A 16,481-nucleotide genomic window follows, 5' to 3' on the forward strand; every position below is an offset into this window, starting at 1 on the left:
TAGTTTACTTTCTACCTCTGGTTAAAAATAAGGACGGGACAGTGAGCTGGAACCGGTCTGATAACACAGCTGACTACAATCTGTCTCGTCTAATAACTGTGCTGTGAAGAAGATGCTTATGGATTCTTATTTTATGTGTTCAAGAGACTCTAGTATAGTTGTAACAACAGAGCCAGCCTTCCTTGTCAGCCTACTGATCTTTCCTGATCCTGAAGCCCATACAGAAGATCACTGCTAAAATAGGACCCTCCATAATAGATCTGCAGCATCTCGCTAAAAACAATAAACGTCTCAAGTTTAATCAAGAAAGACCATCTGCTTTCTGTCTCCCTGTAAACGGCTTCATTACATATCAGGTGCAGTTTGTATTAGAGGTAAACCCATAGATGTTTATACTCCTCTGTCACTTCTGCTTCTACTTTAAATATTGAAAAAGTGTCGGATCTAATCCTGATTCTCCATAAATCCAGTTATCTTATTTGTCTTGTGCATTTTCAAAGTTAAATTATGTTTCCCACACCTTAACACCGTTTCCTTTAGAGGGGTTCCCTGTTCATGTAGCTCCGCCAACTGCTGGTCAATGACATATTTTCTCTGAAGGATAAGATGAGCTGATATTCCTGCAGATTCTTTCATTTTATGCCAATTTGCCGAGGATGATATTTGCATGTCCCAGTTTAATCTTACTTTTAATAAGATTTGCAATCAGTTTATTGCTCATCATCTAATGTGTTGCGATACTAACGGTTCATTGTTTATTTTTTGCTCCCCTGAGATTCAGCTCAGCAGGACTCCATTAAATACTTTTAAAATAAAAACACAATTTCATCATTGAATTTCAAGATGGAAAACATAATCATGATTTTTTTTTTAAAGTTAGTGAAACAAAAAATAGAAAATAGTAATAATAACAAATTACATTAATCATGGTCAGTTTATGCTAAGCAGCTTTTCTAACTGGACCTCTTACTTTGAAAGCAGGATGACACAGTTCTGAGCACGTCTGCCGTCAATGACTGAAAGCTCTTTGACCTTTCGTGTGCTCACATAGATGTCATCCATAGAGCCCGTTTCTTTCTGTAAAAAAAAAAAATATATATATATATATATGTAGAATGTTTATCATAAAATCCTGGCATAAAAATTAACATATTCTCTTCATTCCGTTTTAACAACTTTAGTCAGAGAACAACCATTTCAGGGTAAATTTAATAAGAAACAACTCAGAACAGCAGAGGAAAACCTTTGCATCAAGCACAGAGTAGAAGAGTTTAGGCTTCGATTAAAGTTAATTATTTTTAGATACAGAGATGGCCTACATAAAGGATCAGAGGCCGTCACAATATAATACCTCATCAGAAATACTCAAAGAGCAGAACATTTTTCCTAATCAGATCTCAGATAATTGCAGCTCTAAATAGATTCTATGCAGGTTGTTTGGTCCTGCATGTTAAATACATTCTATTTATGTCCAGCCTGGTTTCCTGCAAGCCAAAAAAATCTCTGTTTTTAAGGTTGTGAGGCATGACATGTAAAACAGATGTGTCAGTGTCTGCATCCATGTTGACCTTGGGTGTTTGGCAGCTGGACGGGTTGGCAGCAGGTTAGGGGGCAACTCCCATCCACTGAAACCATCAGAGCGAGCTCTACCACACTTTGTGGATCAAACACACTGCAGTGACTAAAATGTTGAACTTTTCTAACAGTTACCAAGTGACAGATGGGAATTAGCTTGTTTTTAACCAGACATTTAAAACAGAAACCCTGAAATGTGCAGCTTCCATTATAAGATTGTGATTACCACCTCTGTCACAAAAAAAGGGCAATACTGTATTTGTTTGATGTCAGAGCTAAATATGGCTACTAAAGATGGAATAAAAATATGTCCCAGCAAATATACAGATTATGTGCCTCTCTATAAAAAGGACCAAATATGCATAAATCAATAAAATGTTGAGTAAAATAAATAGTTTTAATAATTTAAGTAATTGAGGTTTGGTTTGATTGGTAATCTGTCAATCAGAAGGTACAATTTTAGAAATCTGTGACTACGGCCATGAGAAAGCAAAAAATGTTTCACTGCAAGTTATAACATATCAGGAAATAGATATAGTCTATACCTGGTTCTGTTCTTTGATATCACATCTAGGGCTTAAAAATTAGTCAAGACAAAAACTAACACAGATAATTGAGTAGCCCTAAACATCACCCCTCCACCATCGTGCTTTACAGGTGGGATTATGTGTTTTTACCGATATGACATATCTTGATTTCTCCAAAACTGGTCCCTAATATTGTTAACAAATATCTCTTCTTTAGCCCTAATGGTGTTATAAAGTTTTATTCCAGAGGTGCTCAATACTTTTTAGTTGCAGCTTTGCAAAGCAGTTGAATCCTAGATCTTTTTGTTTTGCATTTTCTCACGAACAGAACAGCAGTTAAGGTTCATTTGCTGGGATTTTCTTCTATAAAAACTTTGCTAGCTGTCTTAAATATTTTTCACATGAGAATATTCTCTCTGTTGGCTGATTCCAAACAGTTCACAAATGGTCTTATAAGCATTCATTCAAATAAAGTGTTGCAACAAATTCATTTTTTTTTCTATTGCCGTGGTATTTCCACTACAGCATCATTGCACCAACTGTGGGAGCCCAAACTATAAAAACTCTGCTTTTATAGAGATTAACATCCTGATAATTATTAAATATTAAGGTAGATTTATTAAAAAGTACATAATTACTTCAATAACATAGTTTTAAAACAAAGTTAAGACTTTGAATCACTAAACAAAATCAGAAAAAATAACTTTTTCATCATGAAAGCTGTTTACCCGGCTTGTGCAAGGCAGAATGTGAGATTATAGAAGCGCTAAAGGTGGGCAACCATTGTGGTCCAGAAGCTCAAAGATGTTTAACTCACCTGTTTGAAGGATTGGTTAGTTAGCAGGTCCTGCCCAGGCAGTCGGAGAGCGCAGAGGGACAAAAAAAGTGAGAAGACATGCAAAGATTAGCACTTAAAGCTGGACAGGCTTAAGCAAAGAACTACAGCTAGTAAATGCAGACTACAAGCCAAAGCTGGAAAGCTTTCTTAGACAATAACAATGACCTATTGTTTCATTTGTCAAGGGCTCAAAGGATCCGCACAGGAGGCTGAAAGATTAACAAAAATAGTTTAGCTTCTTGTGTACTTAAAGACGTCATGGATGCTTTAATCCCTTTTTGTTTTGACTGCATCCCGGTCCATCTGACATGGAAAAACAGAGCCATGAAATATGACTGCTGTAGACAATACTACAGAGTGCAAATGCAAACAAAATACCATTTTGACAGACCGATTAAAAGCTCTTAAACAAGAGTATGTCATGCATAAACACTGCGTTACTGCCCAGTTGAATTTAAATTGAATTTGGCTCTTTCCAAACGGGAACTAGGCTGTCAAAGACAGGAAGATGTTGGGTTTTTATGCGACTGCATCCACTGGGATCAGCGTTTAAGCGTTGGCCAATGCCAATAAAAACGTGCACAGCACAAATAAATACCTGCAGTATATCACTGTCAGGAACGACCCCAAATGACCCATTCCTCCTTAATAAAAGCTTGCAAAGAGACACTGTGATTGTTCATGTCTGACAGCTGTAAAATACATTAACTCGACAATGGTGATGCCTCAGCAGAGATGATTTCTTGCTCTTTAATGGAATCTTAATGACCTCACTTTAAACTGTGATTATTAGAAACCAATTAGAGTAAATTAACTCTCCACTTAAACCCTTTTAAAGCTGTACAATGTATGACAAGGGTTCAGTTCATTCCCAGCAGAGAGGAGAGTAATTGCTATATGTTGTTTGACAGGTCCACAAGGTATATGGCAATTATTCTTTAGGTTATCCTGTGGTTCAGCATGATTTACTCTATGAATCTGTTTACTTTCAGTATGTCATATTTTTCATGCTTTCTTGCATCATGACTACTTGTGAGTTTAATGTTGACCCTGATTTAAGACATCAGGCAGTTCTCACACCAACGTTCTGTAGACACCAGCAGATGTAACAAGGAGCCATTCAGCCGCTAAAAGAAGCTCATATTAACCTTGAACTGGACCAATTACTCTCAGTCATCTTCTAGGATCCTATACAAACACTTTGTCTTATAGTCTCTGCAAAGTGATCTCATTCAACTGATTGGATTAAATTTCACACATACTAAGCATCCAATATCATCTAAGCCAGAGTCAAATCCAAACCTGCTGTCTCTGATACGCTGAGAACATCTTCTCTATGTCCTTCAGGTCGAGAATCTTGAATGCCCTCAGGTCGTCAATTTCGTTCCAGATGGTGCCGTTGATCATATTCTGAAATAGCAGAAGGGGGTTCATGTTTAAACTGGGATTATCAAACAAACTGCCGATTGGAGTTGCAGATTGGGTAGCTGAACATTTTCTGTGCAAAAACAACAAAAACATGAATACATTTTTATAGGAAAATCTGTTTTAATTGGTAAATGATTAATCCTCGATGTATGTTTGATATTATCATAGAGTAAATCCCCTCTTACATGCCTCTATAAAATGATTTTTAGTTACTTTCTATCCCCATACCATTTTTTTACTATTTTACAACAGTGGTGGATAAGTTTACCATTCATCAATCACTGGGATAGGTAGTTATAAATATGCTCAAATTAAAGCTTCATGTTGATACCATTGTAAATTATGATGGGAAACAGCATCAGTCTTCTTTTTATTTATCTTGGTTTTAATTCCAGTTTAAACCCATTGACTCCCATGAACCATGATATATTATGACCCCTAGATAAACTATAATAACTCTAGCCAGCCTCCCATTATTCATTTGAGTCATAGAATCACATTTCCCAGATCAGGACAAGGAGTGGAATACCAAAAAAAATTCTTTACATGTAGCAGTGAACAAAATGTACTTCTAATGCACTGCGTTAAACAGCATATTTTCATAAATTGAAAAGTTTATTAGAAAATAAGGATATTTTTATATTGTGTGGATATTTGTTTTTACTTCAAGCCGTCTTATAGCCTTCAGCTCAAACGGCTTGAAATAAGTTTTAGTAAAAGCACAGGATGGGCCTTCCATTACTGTTTGAGGATTGGAAATTGGACATTTAAAGTGCTTTGATAATCAGATCTGCCCAATATAAAGATTACAACCAACTATAAAGTTGAAAATGAGTCAAAAATACAGTAAAAAGACATTTAAATAAATTTATTATATGTATAAAGCATTTCCTTCATTTAATCTTACAAAAAGTGTGTTCATTCTAGGCATCGCCGCCCCAGAGAAAGGCCATTCCACTTAATGATCTCACCTCTCCTAACTTGCTCCAGTTGAAGGACTTTAGCGGATGAGAAGGCTGAGGGATGGACTTTGACCGCATTGTGTTCATGGAGTTGAATGATGAAGGGATGGGAGGGGGTGGTGCTCCAAAAAGAGGAGGGGCCCCGGGTGGAGGAGGCGGCCCCCCTGGCGGAGGAGGTGGCGGCGGTGGAGGTGGACAGCTGAACGGCAGTGGAGGCGGTGGTGGCGGAATGCCAGCTGACATAGGTGGAGGAGGTGGAGGCATTGGTGCTCCAGGGGGCGGAGGTGGAGGCAGCATGGAGACACTGCCACCCTGCTGTGGGATCAATGGATTAAAGTTACACGTTTTGATAGAGCTCTGCATTTACATCTACTTTGTCACTTATTAAAAGGTTAAAAAAAGGAATTAACCTTTATTTATAAGTCATATTATTCCGATTATAAATGTTACATTATTGACAAAGTACCAATTAAACTACAACTAATTTTATAAAGTAATTATAAACAATTAACAGACTTGTTATTACATTAACAGTCAAGAAATTGACAAGAATGCACACTTTGTAAATAAACAAATAACTTAGGTATCTTTCCAACCCATTAAACAAAGCACCAGAAATGCTTATTGAAAGTTTATAAAGTGCTTTCATAGACCATAGCCCTTTACTATATATAATATATTATCTATAAAAAAAGAACTTACTATACACTAGTGTTAAATTAAGAAAGATTAACTGACAAAGCTGATGACTTTTGTTTATATTGTTGATATACTCATCTATTTGGAGCCAATAATTGCAATAAAGTATAATATATCGAAAAGTTTTGCTTGGAAAATATAAGTTTAAACTTTTTCTTACTTCTCTAATATATAAATTATATATATATACTGTATTAAGTCATGAACTTTACTTTTATGTATAAGTTTATTTCATGCCACTTGTTTACTTCAAATAAATTTAATTCAAAGTTGTTAAAGTTACTTTACCAACATTGATTCGGACCCACAATAAAGGCATCAATATTTAATTTTTGCACATAATGGCAGTAAAGCTGCCTATTATTTATTAAGCTACAGAGCAATATTGCCCGTTTGTTCAGGGGAATAACTCTGTAGTCCAGTAAGTGGTAATCAGTGTTTTTTTTCCCCTTAATTGACTCAAACTGATGATTGGAAGCTGCTAAAAATAGACATCTATGTTTTACAGTAACAACATGGCTCACTGTTTCCTGTAACTTTAACCAGCACAGTGTACTAAGGCGCCGTTTAAACAAAAATCACATAGAAATGAATTATTTTACTATATAAATGGGAATATTTGATTGCCATATGTGATCCTATTTGAGTTGCACACTCTACCAAATAAACTGAAGTGCATTTATTTATCTTTTAGTCCTTAAAAGAAAAATGTAATATATAGAGCCGGAGATCAAAGAAGCTTAAGGTCGGAAACTCTGCTGTTTTTAGATGTTCTTAGAAGGGGTGAATAATTTATTGTAATGGCTGTTACATTTTCTGATGTCAAATCCCTTTTTTAACACCTTTTTTTTTTTAAACTTGGCTTTTACATCCAAATAATCAGATCTTTTTTTTTTTTTTTTCAGATTTTTTAAAATATATTTATCTATTAGCCGTGTTGTTGGTGTTTGTGTCTAATTGGTCACCTTTGAATGTGTTTGTTGTTTGTTTTCCTTTATTTTAAATGTATGGACCTGTGCAGAACTGTTCTCACTTTGATTGTGTAAAGTGTTTCATAAATAAAGATTGATTGAATAATTTATGCAGGAAAAGCCTTAATAGTATAATACATGACAGAAAAAGCTCTTACTGAGATGTCATTGATGCGTGACGAGAGGTCAAGCACTTGCTCTCTCGCTGAACGCAGTTCCACACCCTCACGTTGCAGCTTGTCCTTCATCTTGTTCAGAGTCTTCATCATCTCCTCCTTCTCATGGGTCTTTGTCTCACACTCCCTCTCTTTCCTCTCCAGTTTAGCCATTAGCTCTGCATGGTCTGCAGTTCAGCAAGAGGGAAAAATGAAGCGCTCATTTAATGCAGGTTTTTGTTATTAAAAGCCATACTGGCTGGTAACAATCTCCTCACCTTTCCTGAACTTCTCGGCCTGTTCTCGCCAAAGTTTTACCTCGTTTTCATTGACCAGCCTGTGAAGCAGACGTACAGGAATAAAGCACAGCCTTACAGAAGAATGCTTTACACGTAGGGGTCAACTGCTCTCCAACCGAGTCAAGCCGGGACATTCTGAGGGAATTTAATCACTGGATTTAAAACTTATTGATCAGTGACACTAATCCTGGACTTCCCTTTTAGTGAGAGCAGTGACCAGTGTTGACTGGGCTGAAGCAGTTGGTTCATTTAAGCTCAGAGGGACAACATTAGTGCTGGGATCAACCCTGCTGGGCTGGAAGTGGTTATGATTTCTCAGGTATTAACTCTGGGACTTGGCTGAGCTTGAAAAAGTGGTTATTTAATGAAAGCAATTAGAAATGAGATTGGGAACAATTGAATAAGAAACAAATTTAATGATTAGCAAAAGGATATTTGAATATATTTTTTAAGATGATGAAAGATTGAAAGTGAAACCTTGAGGAGTAGTGGTAGCTTTGGCTAGAGACAAGAGAATAAACATTTTTCAGAGGCAATTATCATACATTACAGAAAACAAAATACAATAGCATAGTCTTAAAATTTATTTTCAATATTATGTCACATTAAAAACCTAGATCTCAATGTAATTCATTGGTATTTATGTCATAAACCAAAAGATAATGGTAAATGGAAATAAAAGCAGGTTTAATTCATTTTCGGGCCTCTTTACTGTGAAACTCTAAATAAAATTGACTGCAGCTATCGTCACAACTTACCTTCTCAGTAGACAGAAACAAACTGATATGTTTAATCTCATAAACGCTGGAGCTATTTTGCAGAGAGAAACTAGCAATGAATTCCTAGATGTGCAGCAGGTGTTTTTGTATAAAAGGTGCTTCCATACAACCAATAACGATGCAAAGAAACATTTAGTATTCATATGAAATATTTTGTGCTAATGCATGAAAATTAAATCCAAAATATGTAAAAACATTAAAGGAGTAGTACTTTTGCTAGGCTGTAACCAATTGAGGTGATCGAGTTACACTTTTCTTTATCAGCCGGTCATAGGAACACCTTTGCGTAGTTGTGGAAAATGCGTGTTAATTTCTTGTCCTGCACTCGTGTCCTCCTCCGTCATCACCATAACCACGGATGATGAATGACTTCTTCTGCCAGTTGTTTTAACAGTTGCTCCGAGGCGCCCCCTCCTCCATAAGAGTCTTTCACGGCACGAGTCTTACATTTTCACCCGTTCACCATCAAGGCATCGCAATGTGGAAACCTCTGTTTATGTTCCCCTTTTCACCGGGCGCAATTTACTCTTCAAGAGTTTATGGAAACACACAATAAGACTCTGGCTGAGGCGTAAAGTGAGTGGGTAGAGTTTAACCGATGTGGTGGATGTGTGACGGGCAGGAATGGAGTTTTCTGCACGCTCCTGAAAATCATCGCACTCAAGTGATTGCAAAAACAATGGTGGTTGAATTAGTGAACAAAGCAGGAGCTGTCAGGGGCCAAAGTGAACCACGCTACATGCTTTATGGTGCTTTCACCACAGAGACTAAACACATTAATCACCGATCAGGAGCTTGGTTTAAACATAACAAAATGGAGGAGAAGGCAGATGGAGAAAACAGGAATGGAGGCTTGTCAGAAGGAGAAACTGAGATGACATTATGTACAGAACAAGGCTCTAAATGTCATCTCTTAATACTGACAAGAAAATGCATTAAATCAGCAGAAAATAACATCAGGTCTGACTCTGAATTCTAAAAAATTTCCATCCTAGACATCAAGAAAAATCAATGATCAACTATAAAACAATCCTGTTAAACAACAGGCACAGTAATGAATCTCAAAACATCAAGAAAATATTTTTGCTTCTCCTAAATAAAAGCATGCTGCCTCCTTGTTTCTTACTCACCTTGAGAAAAATGCCTGTTTCACTGCGTCTCAACAGGGCAGAACATTTTAAAGCATTTTGTCTTTGATATACCTCTCACAAAGTTCCCCACCAGCCTCCTGCTGATAACTGCTGCTGTCTATATATTGCCTCAGCTTCTCTGAGAGTTCCCCGGACAGGTTTTAAAAAAAAAATTCTCTTTTGTAATTTTTTGATCAGGTTTTATACTCAGCTGGAAGTTCTGTTGATTTGATGCGATACGTGAGAATATAAAAATAAAGCTTTCAAAATGGCGAGTAGGGAATGCTAAAAATTTATTATTTACAGAGTAATGATTGGCCCAGAAACTTGAAAAGACTGCACTTCTATATTCAAAACCTTTGAAAAGTTTACTATATCTCAGCGTTGTAATGCAAAATGTAGCACGCACCATTTGGAGTATTTTAAGCATTTATTTGATTTATGTAGCTGATCTTAGCTCACAGCTAAAGGAAACCTCTCACATGATTAAAAATACTAAGAATTAGAAAAATTGAATACAGAAGTCTCTTCTGTGTTCTTGTTTATTTCTACACAATATTGGGAAAAAGATGCTACTTGGTAACGAGTCAGTAAAAAGTAATTTACAGCCTCAACAAATGGTTACTGCTGTAGTATGTAAGCGATTTATGTAAAGCTGATTGTCAAAATTTACAGAAATAAAATGGTTTACAGGAGACATTTTCAAAAATAAAAATATAATCTCCAAGAAAAATATCCCCATACAAGCCTTAAACATCTCTTCTCTCCTGTTATTTCCTTCTGCGTTTTATAATAACTTTACCTCTAAACAGGGGCGGATTTAGGAAATTTGGGGCCCTAGGCAAAGACAGGCAGGGGGCCCCCTGATAAGAAAACCCATAAAACAGACCCATTCTACAGATAGAGAAATGTTAATAGAATAGACATCCATTATTTGTTCTAGGTTTTGTCCCTCTCTTCTTGTCCCTTTTTCCTCTCTATTTATCAGCATTCTGATGGCATTTTAGCCAAAGGATTTTTATCAAAAACATAATTAATGTGCACAAATAAGGAATAGTTGTATTAACTATACATGTAAACAGAGTTTTATGGGGCCCCCAGGAACGTGGGGCCCTAGGCAACTGCCTAGTATTGCCTAATGGTAAATCCCCCCCTGCCTCTGAACCTACAACCACTTTTTATTCATTATTCTTGCCATTTATGGGCATCCTTATGCTTTGGCCATTCAAATAAAACTTTTATCTCTTTTTATTAATTTGACATCAAAATGGGATTCTCTTCTTAGGAGTTTTTGTTTTTACTGAGCCGTAAAGTACTAATTAAGTATGGTGTGATGAATGCTTTCACTTACATGCGAATAATGTTCTTAACACTGAAGTTGTCGAGCGGGGAGACGTCGGGATCCTCTCCTTTTTCATCTTGCAGGACGATCTGCTGAAGGATCCTGTCTAAAAGCTGCCAGTGCTGCAGACTGCAGCCTCCACGTTTATCTGAGAGCAGATAAAGAAAATCCCATTCGGTGCATATATGTGAGATTGGCTAAACCTCACGGGAAAACATGCAGCCTGTTGAGGCAATGCTATTTCAGACCGTTTTTATTCCACTCACATGGCATCTGCAGGCAATGCTGAAGGATTGAGAGAAGATGTGGGTAGGAATCTGTGTGGCTCAGTTTCTTCTTGATTAGTTCAAACATGGCGCCAGCACTCTTTGTGTCTACATGGGTCTGATAAAGAAAACAGACGGTTTTGTTTTTTTCATAGGCCTCCAACTTTGGATCAAAATGTCTCGCTATAAAAGATGGAAACCCACCATATCGAATCTTTTGGCTAGCTCAGAGTCATCCTCATTTCTCACCATCTCAAAGAAATCCAAATGCCTAAGGAAAAAAAAAAGTTAAACAGTTTGAAACAGTTGGAAATGTACATATTTACTTAACCACTATTTAAATATGAACCTAAAAAAAGATTTTGGTTGGTAACTTAAAAATGTTTCTTCTTTGTTTAAAGCCATAAACCTTTCCAGATTTTTTTTTTCAATAATGCTTCTTTGAAGCCTCCCTGTTGAGTAAATAATCAATAATGAAGTCAATTAAAAAAATTAATTGCATCAATATTTATTTTGTCATTCTACTTTACAACAGGCTTTATGGTTTGTGCACTGTGTACATTCAGGTAGAGCAGTTGGTCAGCTCTGTTTATGCAAAAGCTAAAGACAGTCCCTCTATTAAGGTGACAATATCAGTGGTTAGACAGTTAAAAACCACAGAGGCTTTAATTAAGCTGCTAAATGCACCCCATTAAGCAGGCATGTATGCATCATTTAACTCTCCAGAGCAAAGTTTACCTAAAATATAGCAAAAAAGATGTAAAAACACTATAAAAGATCGATCTTATTTAATAACAATTATGTACTGAAAACCAGGAGAATGTAGTTTTTTATATTTCACATGTTTTTGTTAGAATAGCAGTGTTAATATAACGTCACAATGAATATTATAGCATTTCAGTGAAAATCACCAATTTACTGACTTTAGACGTCCTTTTTTTAATAATAATCCCTTTTTAAAAGAATGTGACTTCCTGTTTGCCTGGGATTTCCATATTTTACACATTGATAAGTATCGATATCAGGCATGAAATGTAAATCATACATGATGTATGAGCAAGTAATGAAAACAAAACATCTAAAAGAGGACTTTCTAAAATAATAGATTGTAAATTTGTTAATATTCTTTTCAGGCAGCAGCAGATCTACAGTAGAAAATCCCTCACCTGTCCAGAGTGGCGTTATCGTGCTCTCTGAGCTTATCGATGACCGGCTGAATGCCCAACATCAGGAACTCGTACCTCAGGTGAAGACGAAACTCTAGGTTGTCCTGAAAGAAGCATAAAGAACAAACTTGAGATGATATTATTAAAGTAATTATTTTAATTATTTCATGACAGAAAAATTACATAAATGTCTTAAAATATGATTAAAACCATTTAAAAATCATGACATCAGGAGTTCGAAAGTTGTCCCTATTATCCCTCACACAAAAAACGTATACATTCTTCCCTATTTTGAATTATTAAAAACATTCACCAGAGGTTAAGTTGCGAGTTCATTAATTGGTAAGAAAATAATGCAGTGTTTTAAATGAAGATTCTGTGAAATCATTGATATTTTCCACAAAGACTTGGGTTAGTTGTGCTATTAATCAGGGATAAAACAAACATTTAAACACATGCTGACCTCTCCCGCTCCAGCGTTGAGCACTGCGTTGATGAAGGACATGATGGCCGTCTTCAAGTTGACTTCGTCTCTGTAGCGACCAGTGCTTCTGTCCAGCTCATTCAGGAGTGTCTGGATATTCAGGACAGATTGAGAAAAACCCACAAATCCTGTTCAGAGCTGAAACTGTCAGATTAAAGCTTCGATGAGCAGCAATCAAGCAAGCAAAAGAAACCACAATTCTGACAATATCAGAAAACAAGATGACATAGGTTCACTGTTCTACTGTAAGTTCTTCTACCCTTTATTATTTATTAAAGTGACCCCAAACATTCTTGAGGAGCTTAATCATAACTCAGCCCAATGTTTAAAACTCTCCTATGGTCTCAGTGACTCAGATCCTGGGGTGTTAGTTAGTCTGAAGTGTCATGATTCACTGCAGACCCCCCAGGGTGACGTTTAAGATGTGGTTTATTTACTCACTCCTACCACTTTACTAAAGCAGTCCAAGAGTCTTGAATAGAACAGTGTGTGAGAATAAAATGAAGCCCCATAGCAGATACGCACATGTAACTAAATTCAAAATCACCTCTATCATGTTCTTAAGCTTCTTGAGATTTGGAATCAGTGTATTTATTTTGCAAAGGTTTATTAAAAGAGTCACAAGCATAAGTTTTGAAAACCACTTATTTCTTTATTTTTATAGACTATAACGGGGCCGTTATTTGTTGTTATTGGCCTTAAAGGTCCCATATTATGCAAAATTGACTATAGAATCACTTTGTAACAGTCATATGTGCCGGAAGCTTGTGTACGAGAGGAATAAAAAAAAAATTTAACCTCTCTCATTGTATTTCTCCACCTGTTAGCTGTGCTCAAAAAGGTCTGTTTGAAAAGCGTTCCCCTTATGATGTCATAAGGGGGATTATTTAGACCAGAGCCACCTGTAGAAGCCCATCGGTTAAGCTAGAGCCTTCATCTAAAGCAGGGGTGTCAAACTGGTTCCAGAAAGGGCCGAGTGGCTGCAGGTTTTCTTTCCAACCAAGCAATAGCACACCAGACTCCAGTCATCTCATTAAGTCATCATGTTCAGATTGAACTCAACTTAATGAAATGACTGGAGTCAGGTGTGCTATTGCTTGGTTGGAAAGAAAACCTGCAGCCACACGGCCCTTTCTGGAACCAGTTTGACACCTCTGATCTAAAGTATTATTAAGCGCTGTTAGCCTTTATCTTTACAAACTCTGACTGGTTGTCAGAGTTTGTAAAGATAAAGGTTGTCTGGATGAGGGCTGAATAAGAGATTTTTCAGTACATGTTTTCTACCTAATGTTAGAGGAAATTACCTGCATAAATGAAAAAAACATGTTTAGGCGGTCTCATTATTAATATTTCATCTTAAAATTTAGCATACTGTGGGATATTCAATGAATGTTTCTCAGCTTTTCTAAAAGTCAGTAAATAATAGCCAAAAACCAAAGAAAAAAAGCGATTACTTTCCAGCTGTGGTGGAAGGCTTTATTAGAGTATGATTGTGTTTCAGAATTTTTTTTTTTAGAGATCTTCAAAATTCATAAACCAGTGAGCTATCAAACAAAATGCTTATCTGATCTTTGAACTTAGCATAACTTAGGTCATGATAACTATAACCGTTTTGGTGCAGGAGTCTTTACTTAAGGAAAAAGACTCAAACTTAACCAGACTTGTTCCAACTGTTGTCAGAACCAATAAGAAATGCAAAGCTCTTTTTTTTTCTTTATAAAAAAAATCCCTTTTTTTAAATTTCAAGAATGTAGTACGGCTTTATTCTCATCAGCTTGTACTACAAATTTCTGCTTAGGGTAGTCATTTAGAAAAAAAAATATAGAATTACTGCTGTCTGTTATTCTATATTCTAGAGTTCCAAAAGAGATCAAAATAGGCTAAAATTGTGTTAGCAGGGGAAAGGTTTTAAATTAGAATTAGACATGAAAAATAAAACTAAAATAATAAAAATAATATAACTCAAGTAGACTATAAACAGAGGTGGGAGATGTGGAGCCACCAACTCATCTCTATGTCGTGTATTTGTTCTGTTAAGCCAGATCAGACTGCGCAGCTCTGACCTCCGACTATAAAACGTTCCAAGAAAGTGTGACTAATAGGTAGAAAGATCATCTAAAGGCTACTTAACGTGACACACAATTATAGTGTTATGTTGGTGTCAGTTCAGCTTTCCACACCTGGAATCGAGTCCTCTCAGCAGCGTATTTCTGGTAATGCGCCATGGCCTGCAGCACCTTCTTGTGTCCATCAGGTACCAAGCAAACAGCTCCCAGAATCTCCAGCACTGCCACTTTGGTTTTAATGTTTTCCGTCCGCAGGCTCTGAGAGATGGTGTTGATGCTCTGAGGATGGGCCAAAACATGTGCGCGCCCCTGTGAGTTGTTCATCAGCGCCTTGATGCAGCCGATGACTGAAGTGTGGATACGGCTCTCCGACGTCTCGTAATCCATGCTGCGCATGAAATTGAGCAGGCAGGTGAGTCCGTCGAGTTCGATGAAGCGTGTGACGAACCTTAAGGAGGAGCGTAATAAAGAAAAAGTTAGGACGAATCAAGTTATGCAAGATGTTGATAACTTGATGATTGCTCTTCATCATTATATTGGGGCCCTCTGTTTAGTAGCGTGAAGACAAAAGAAGGAGTCATGACATGTTGAACAATTTATCCCTCCCTATGCATGATTTGGTTGCAGGACTGGAGAGCTCATTAGTTACAGATTATTGCAACGCAGATGCACAAAGGAACGTCATCACAGATCCTTCCTCCCAGAATCTGTTAGGCTTTCAACAATTTCTTCCCCCAAGAATATAATCAGGATTTGCATCCTGGTTGTTAATTGCAGAATGTTCAATTCCTCATATTCTGTTGTTGCTTTATATGTACAAATATACATGCACAAGCATTTTTTCTCTTTGAATATGTGTATGCTATTCTTAATATCTGCACAACAAATATTTTTCTTTCAAAGCTGAACAGTGTTTTATTTGCACCCTGTTTTTAGATTTTTATCTTTGTATTACTCTGCATGTTTATTGACTTGCCTTCCACTTTGCTGCAGGTAAAGATGGATTTTCCCATTAAGGGAAACAAATAATATTTTGTTCATACTCACTATCTTACAGTATTATTGGTTATGGCTTTAAAATAGGGTATGGATCACTAAGCAGGGACGTCATAAAATTTCATCTGTAAGCTTTGCTTTTAGCTATTCGATCTAAGATATTTTAGGCAATATTGGATTTTATTTGTGTTATTTTTAAAAGAAAGACAGAAAGTAAAAACCTACAACACAGTGGTAGAGTTCATTTCTTCCTACTATCCTGGCAACCCCCACCCCATACAGGGCAACAGAACACCTCGCCTGTTCAGCAAGAACAACAATTTCCTCTAATGACCCCCTTTCAGAGACATACACAGGTATCGTGCATTGCAGGCTTAAAAAAGAAACCAAACGAGGAACCATTCCTGAGGGGTGGACCTGTTCGTCAGGTTCAATTTGCATTTTTTCTAAGCCACGACAAGGCTTTGCTTTGGTCCACTCTATAAAGCCTCAAACTCAACTCTATTTCTGCCACTTTGAATTGAAAAAGCTTCCTGGATGGGAAGCAAAACATCTTCAAACTTGGAAACAAAGTCCAGTAGATAGTTTCCTTTCTGTCATTCCAAAAAAGTTAGAAAACAGTATTTGAGAGAGGGGGGGGGGGGACAAAGGTCACTGAGCCAGGACCCAAACCAATGACAGCTATTCTATTCTGCTGCTCAGGATTCCTTTTAAACAAGAACTGGCACTTAAGCACCCGATGCTGTCTTTCATTCCTCAATTTTACGGAATTCCTTTAAGTTACAGATTCAGAACAGA

At 36.8% G+C, this 16,481-nt stretch overlaps 1 protein-coding gene across 1 annotated transcript in view; it reads right to left on the reverse strand.

Annotated features, from left to right (window-relative positions):
- Positions 1-930: 930 nt before the first annotated feature.
- LOC107099767 (disheveled-associated activator of morphogenesis 2-like) overlaps positions 931-16,481 on the reverse strand; it is a 115,479-nt gene continuing 99,928 nt past the window's right edge. Inside the window, 12 exon segments of the mRNA XM_015398028.1 lie at positions 931-1,077; positions 2,920-2,949; positions 4,243-4,350; positions 5,340-5,645; positions 7,159-7,343; positions 7,434-7,492; positions 10,715-10,853; positions 10,972-11,089; positions 11,176-11,242; positions 12,138-12,241; positions 12,601-12,711; positions 14,802-15,135. Of these exon segments, the coding sequence (XP_015253514.1) occupies positions 931-1,077; positions 2,920-2,949; positions 4,243-4,350; positions 5,340-5,645; positions 7,159-7,343; positions 7,434-7,492; positions 10,715-10,853; positions 10,972-11,089; positions 11,176-11,242; positions 12,138-12,241; positions 12,601-12,711; positions 14,802-15,135 (1,708 nt within the window).

Source organism: Cyprinodon variegatus, unplaced genomic scaffold (assembly GCF_000732505.1).
Source record: "Cyprinodon variegatus isolate N-32 unplaced genomic scaffold, C_variegatus-1.0 Scaffold905, whole genome shotgun sequence".
NCBI classification, from domain to species: domain Eukaryota; kingdom Metazoa; phylum Chordata; class Actinopteri; order Cyprinodontiformes; family Cyprinodontidae; genus Cyprinodon; species Cyprinodon variegatus.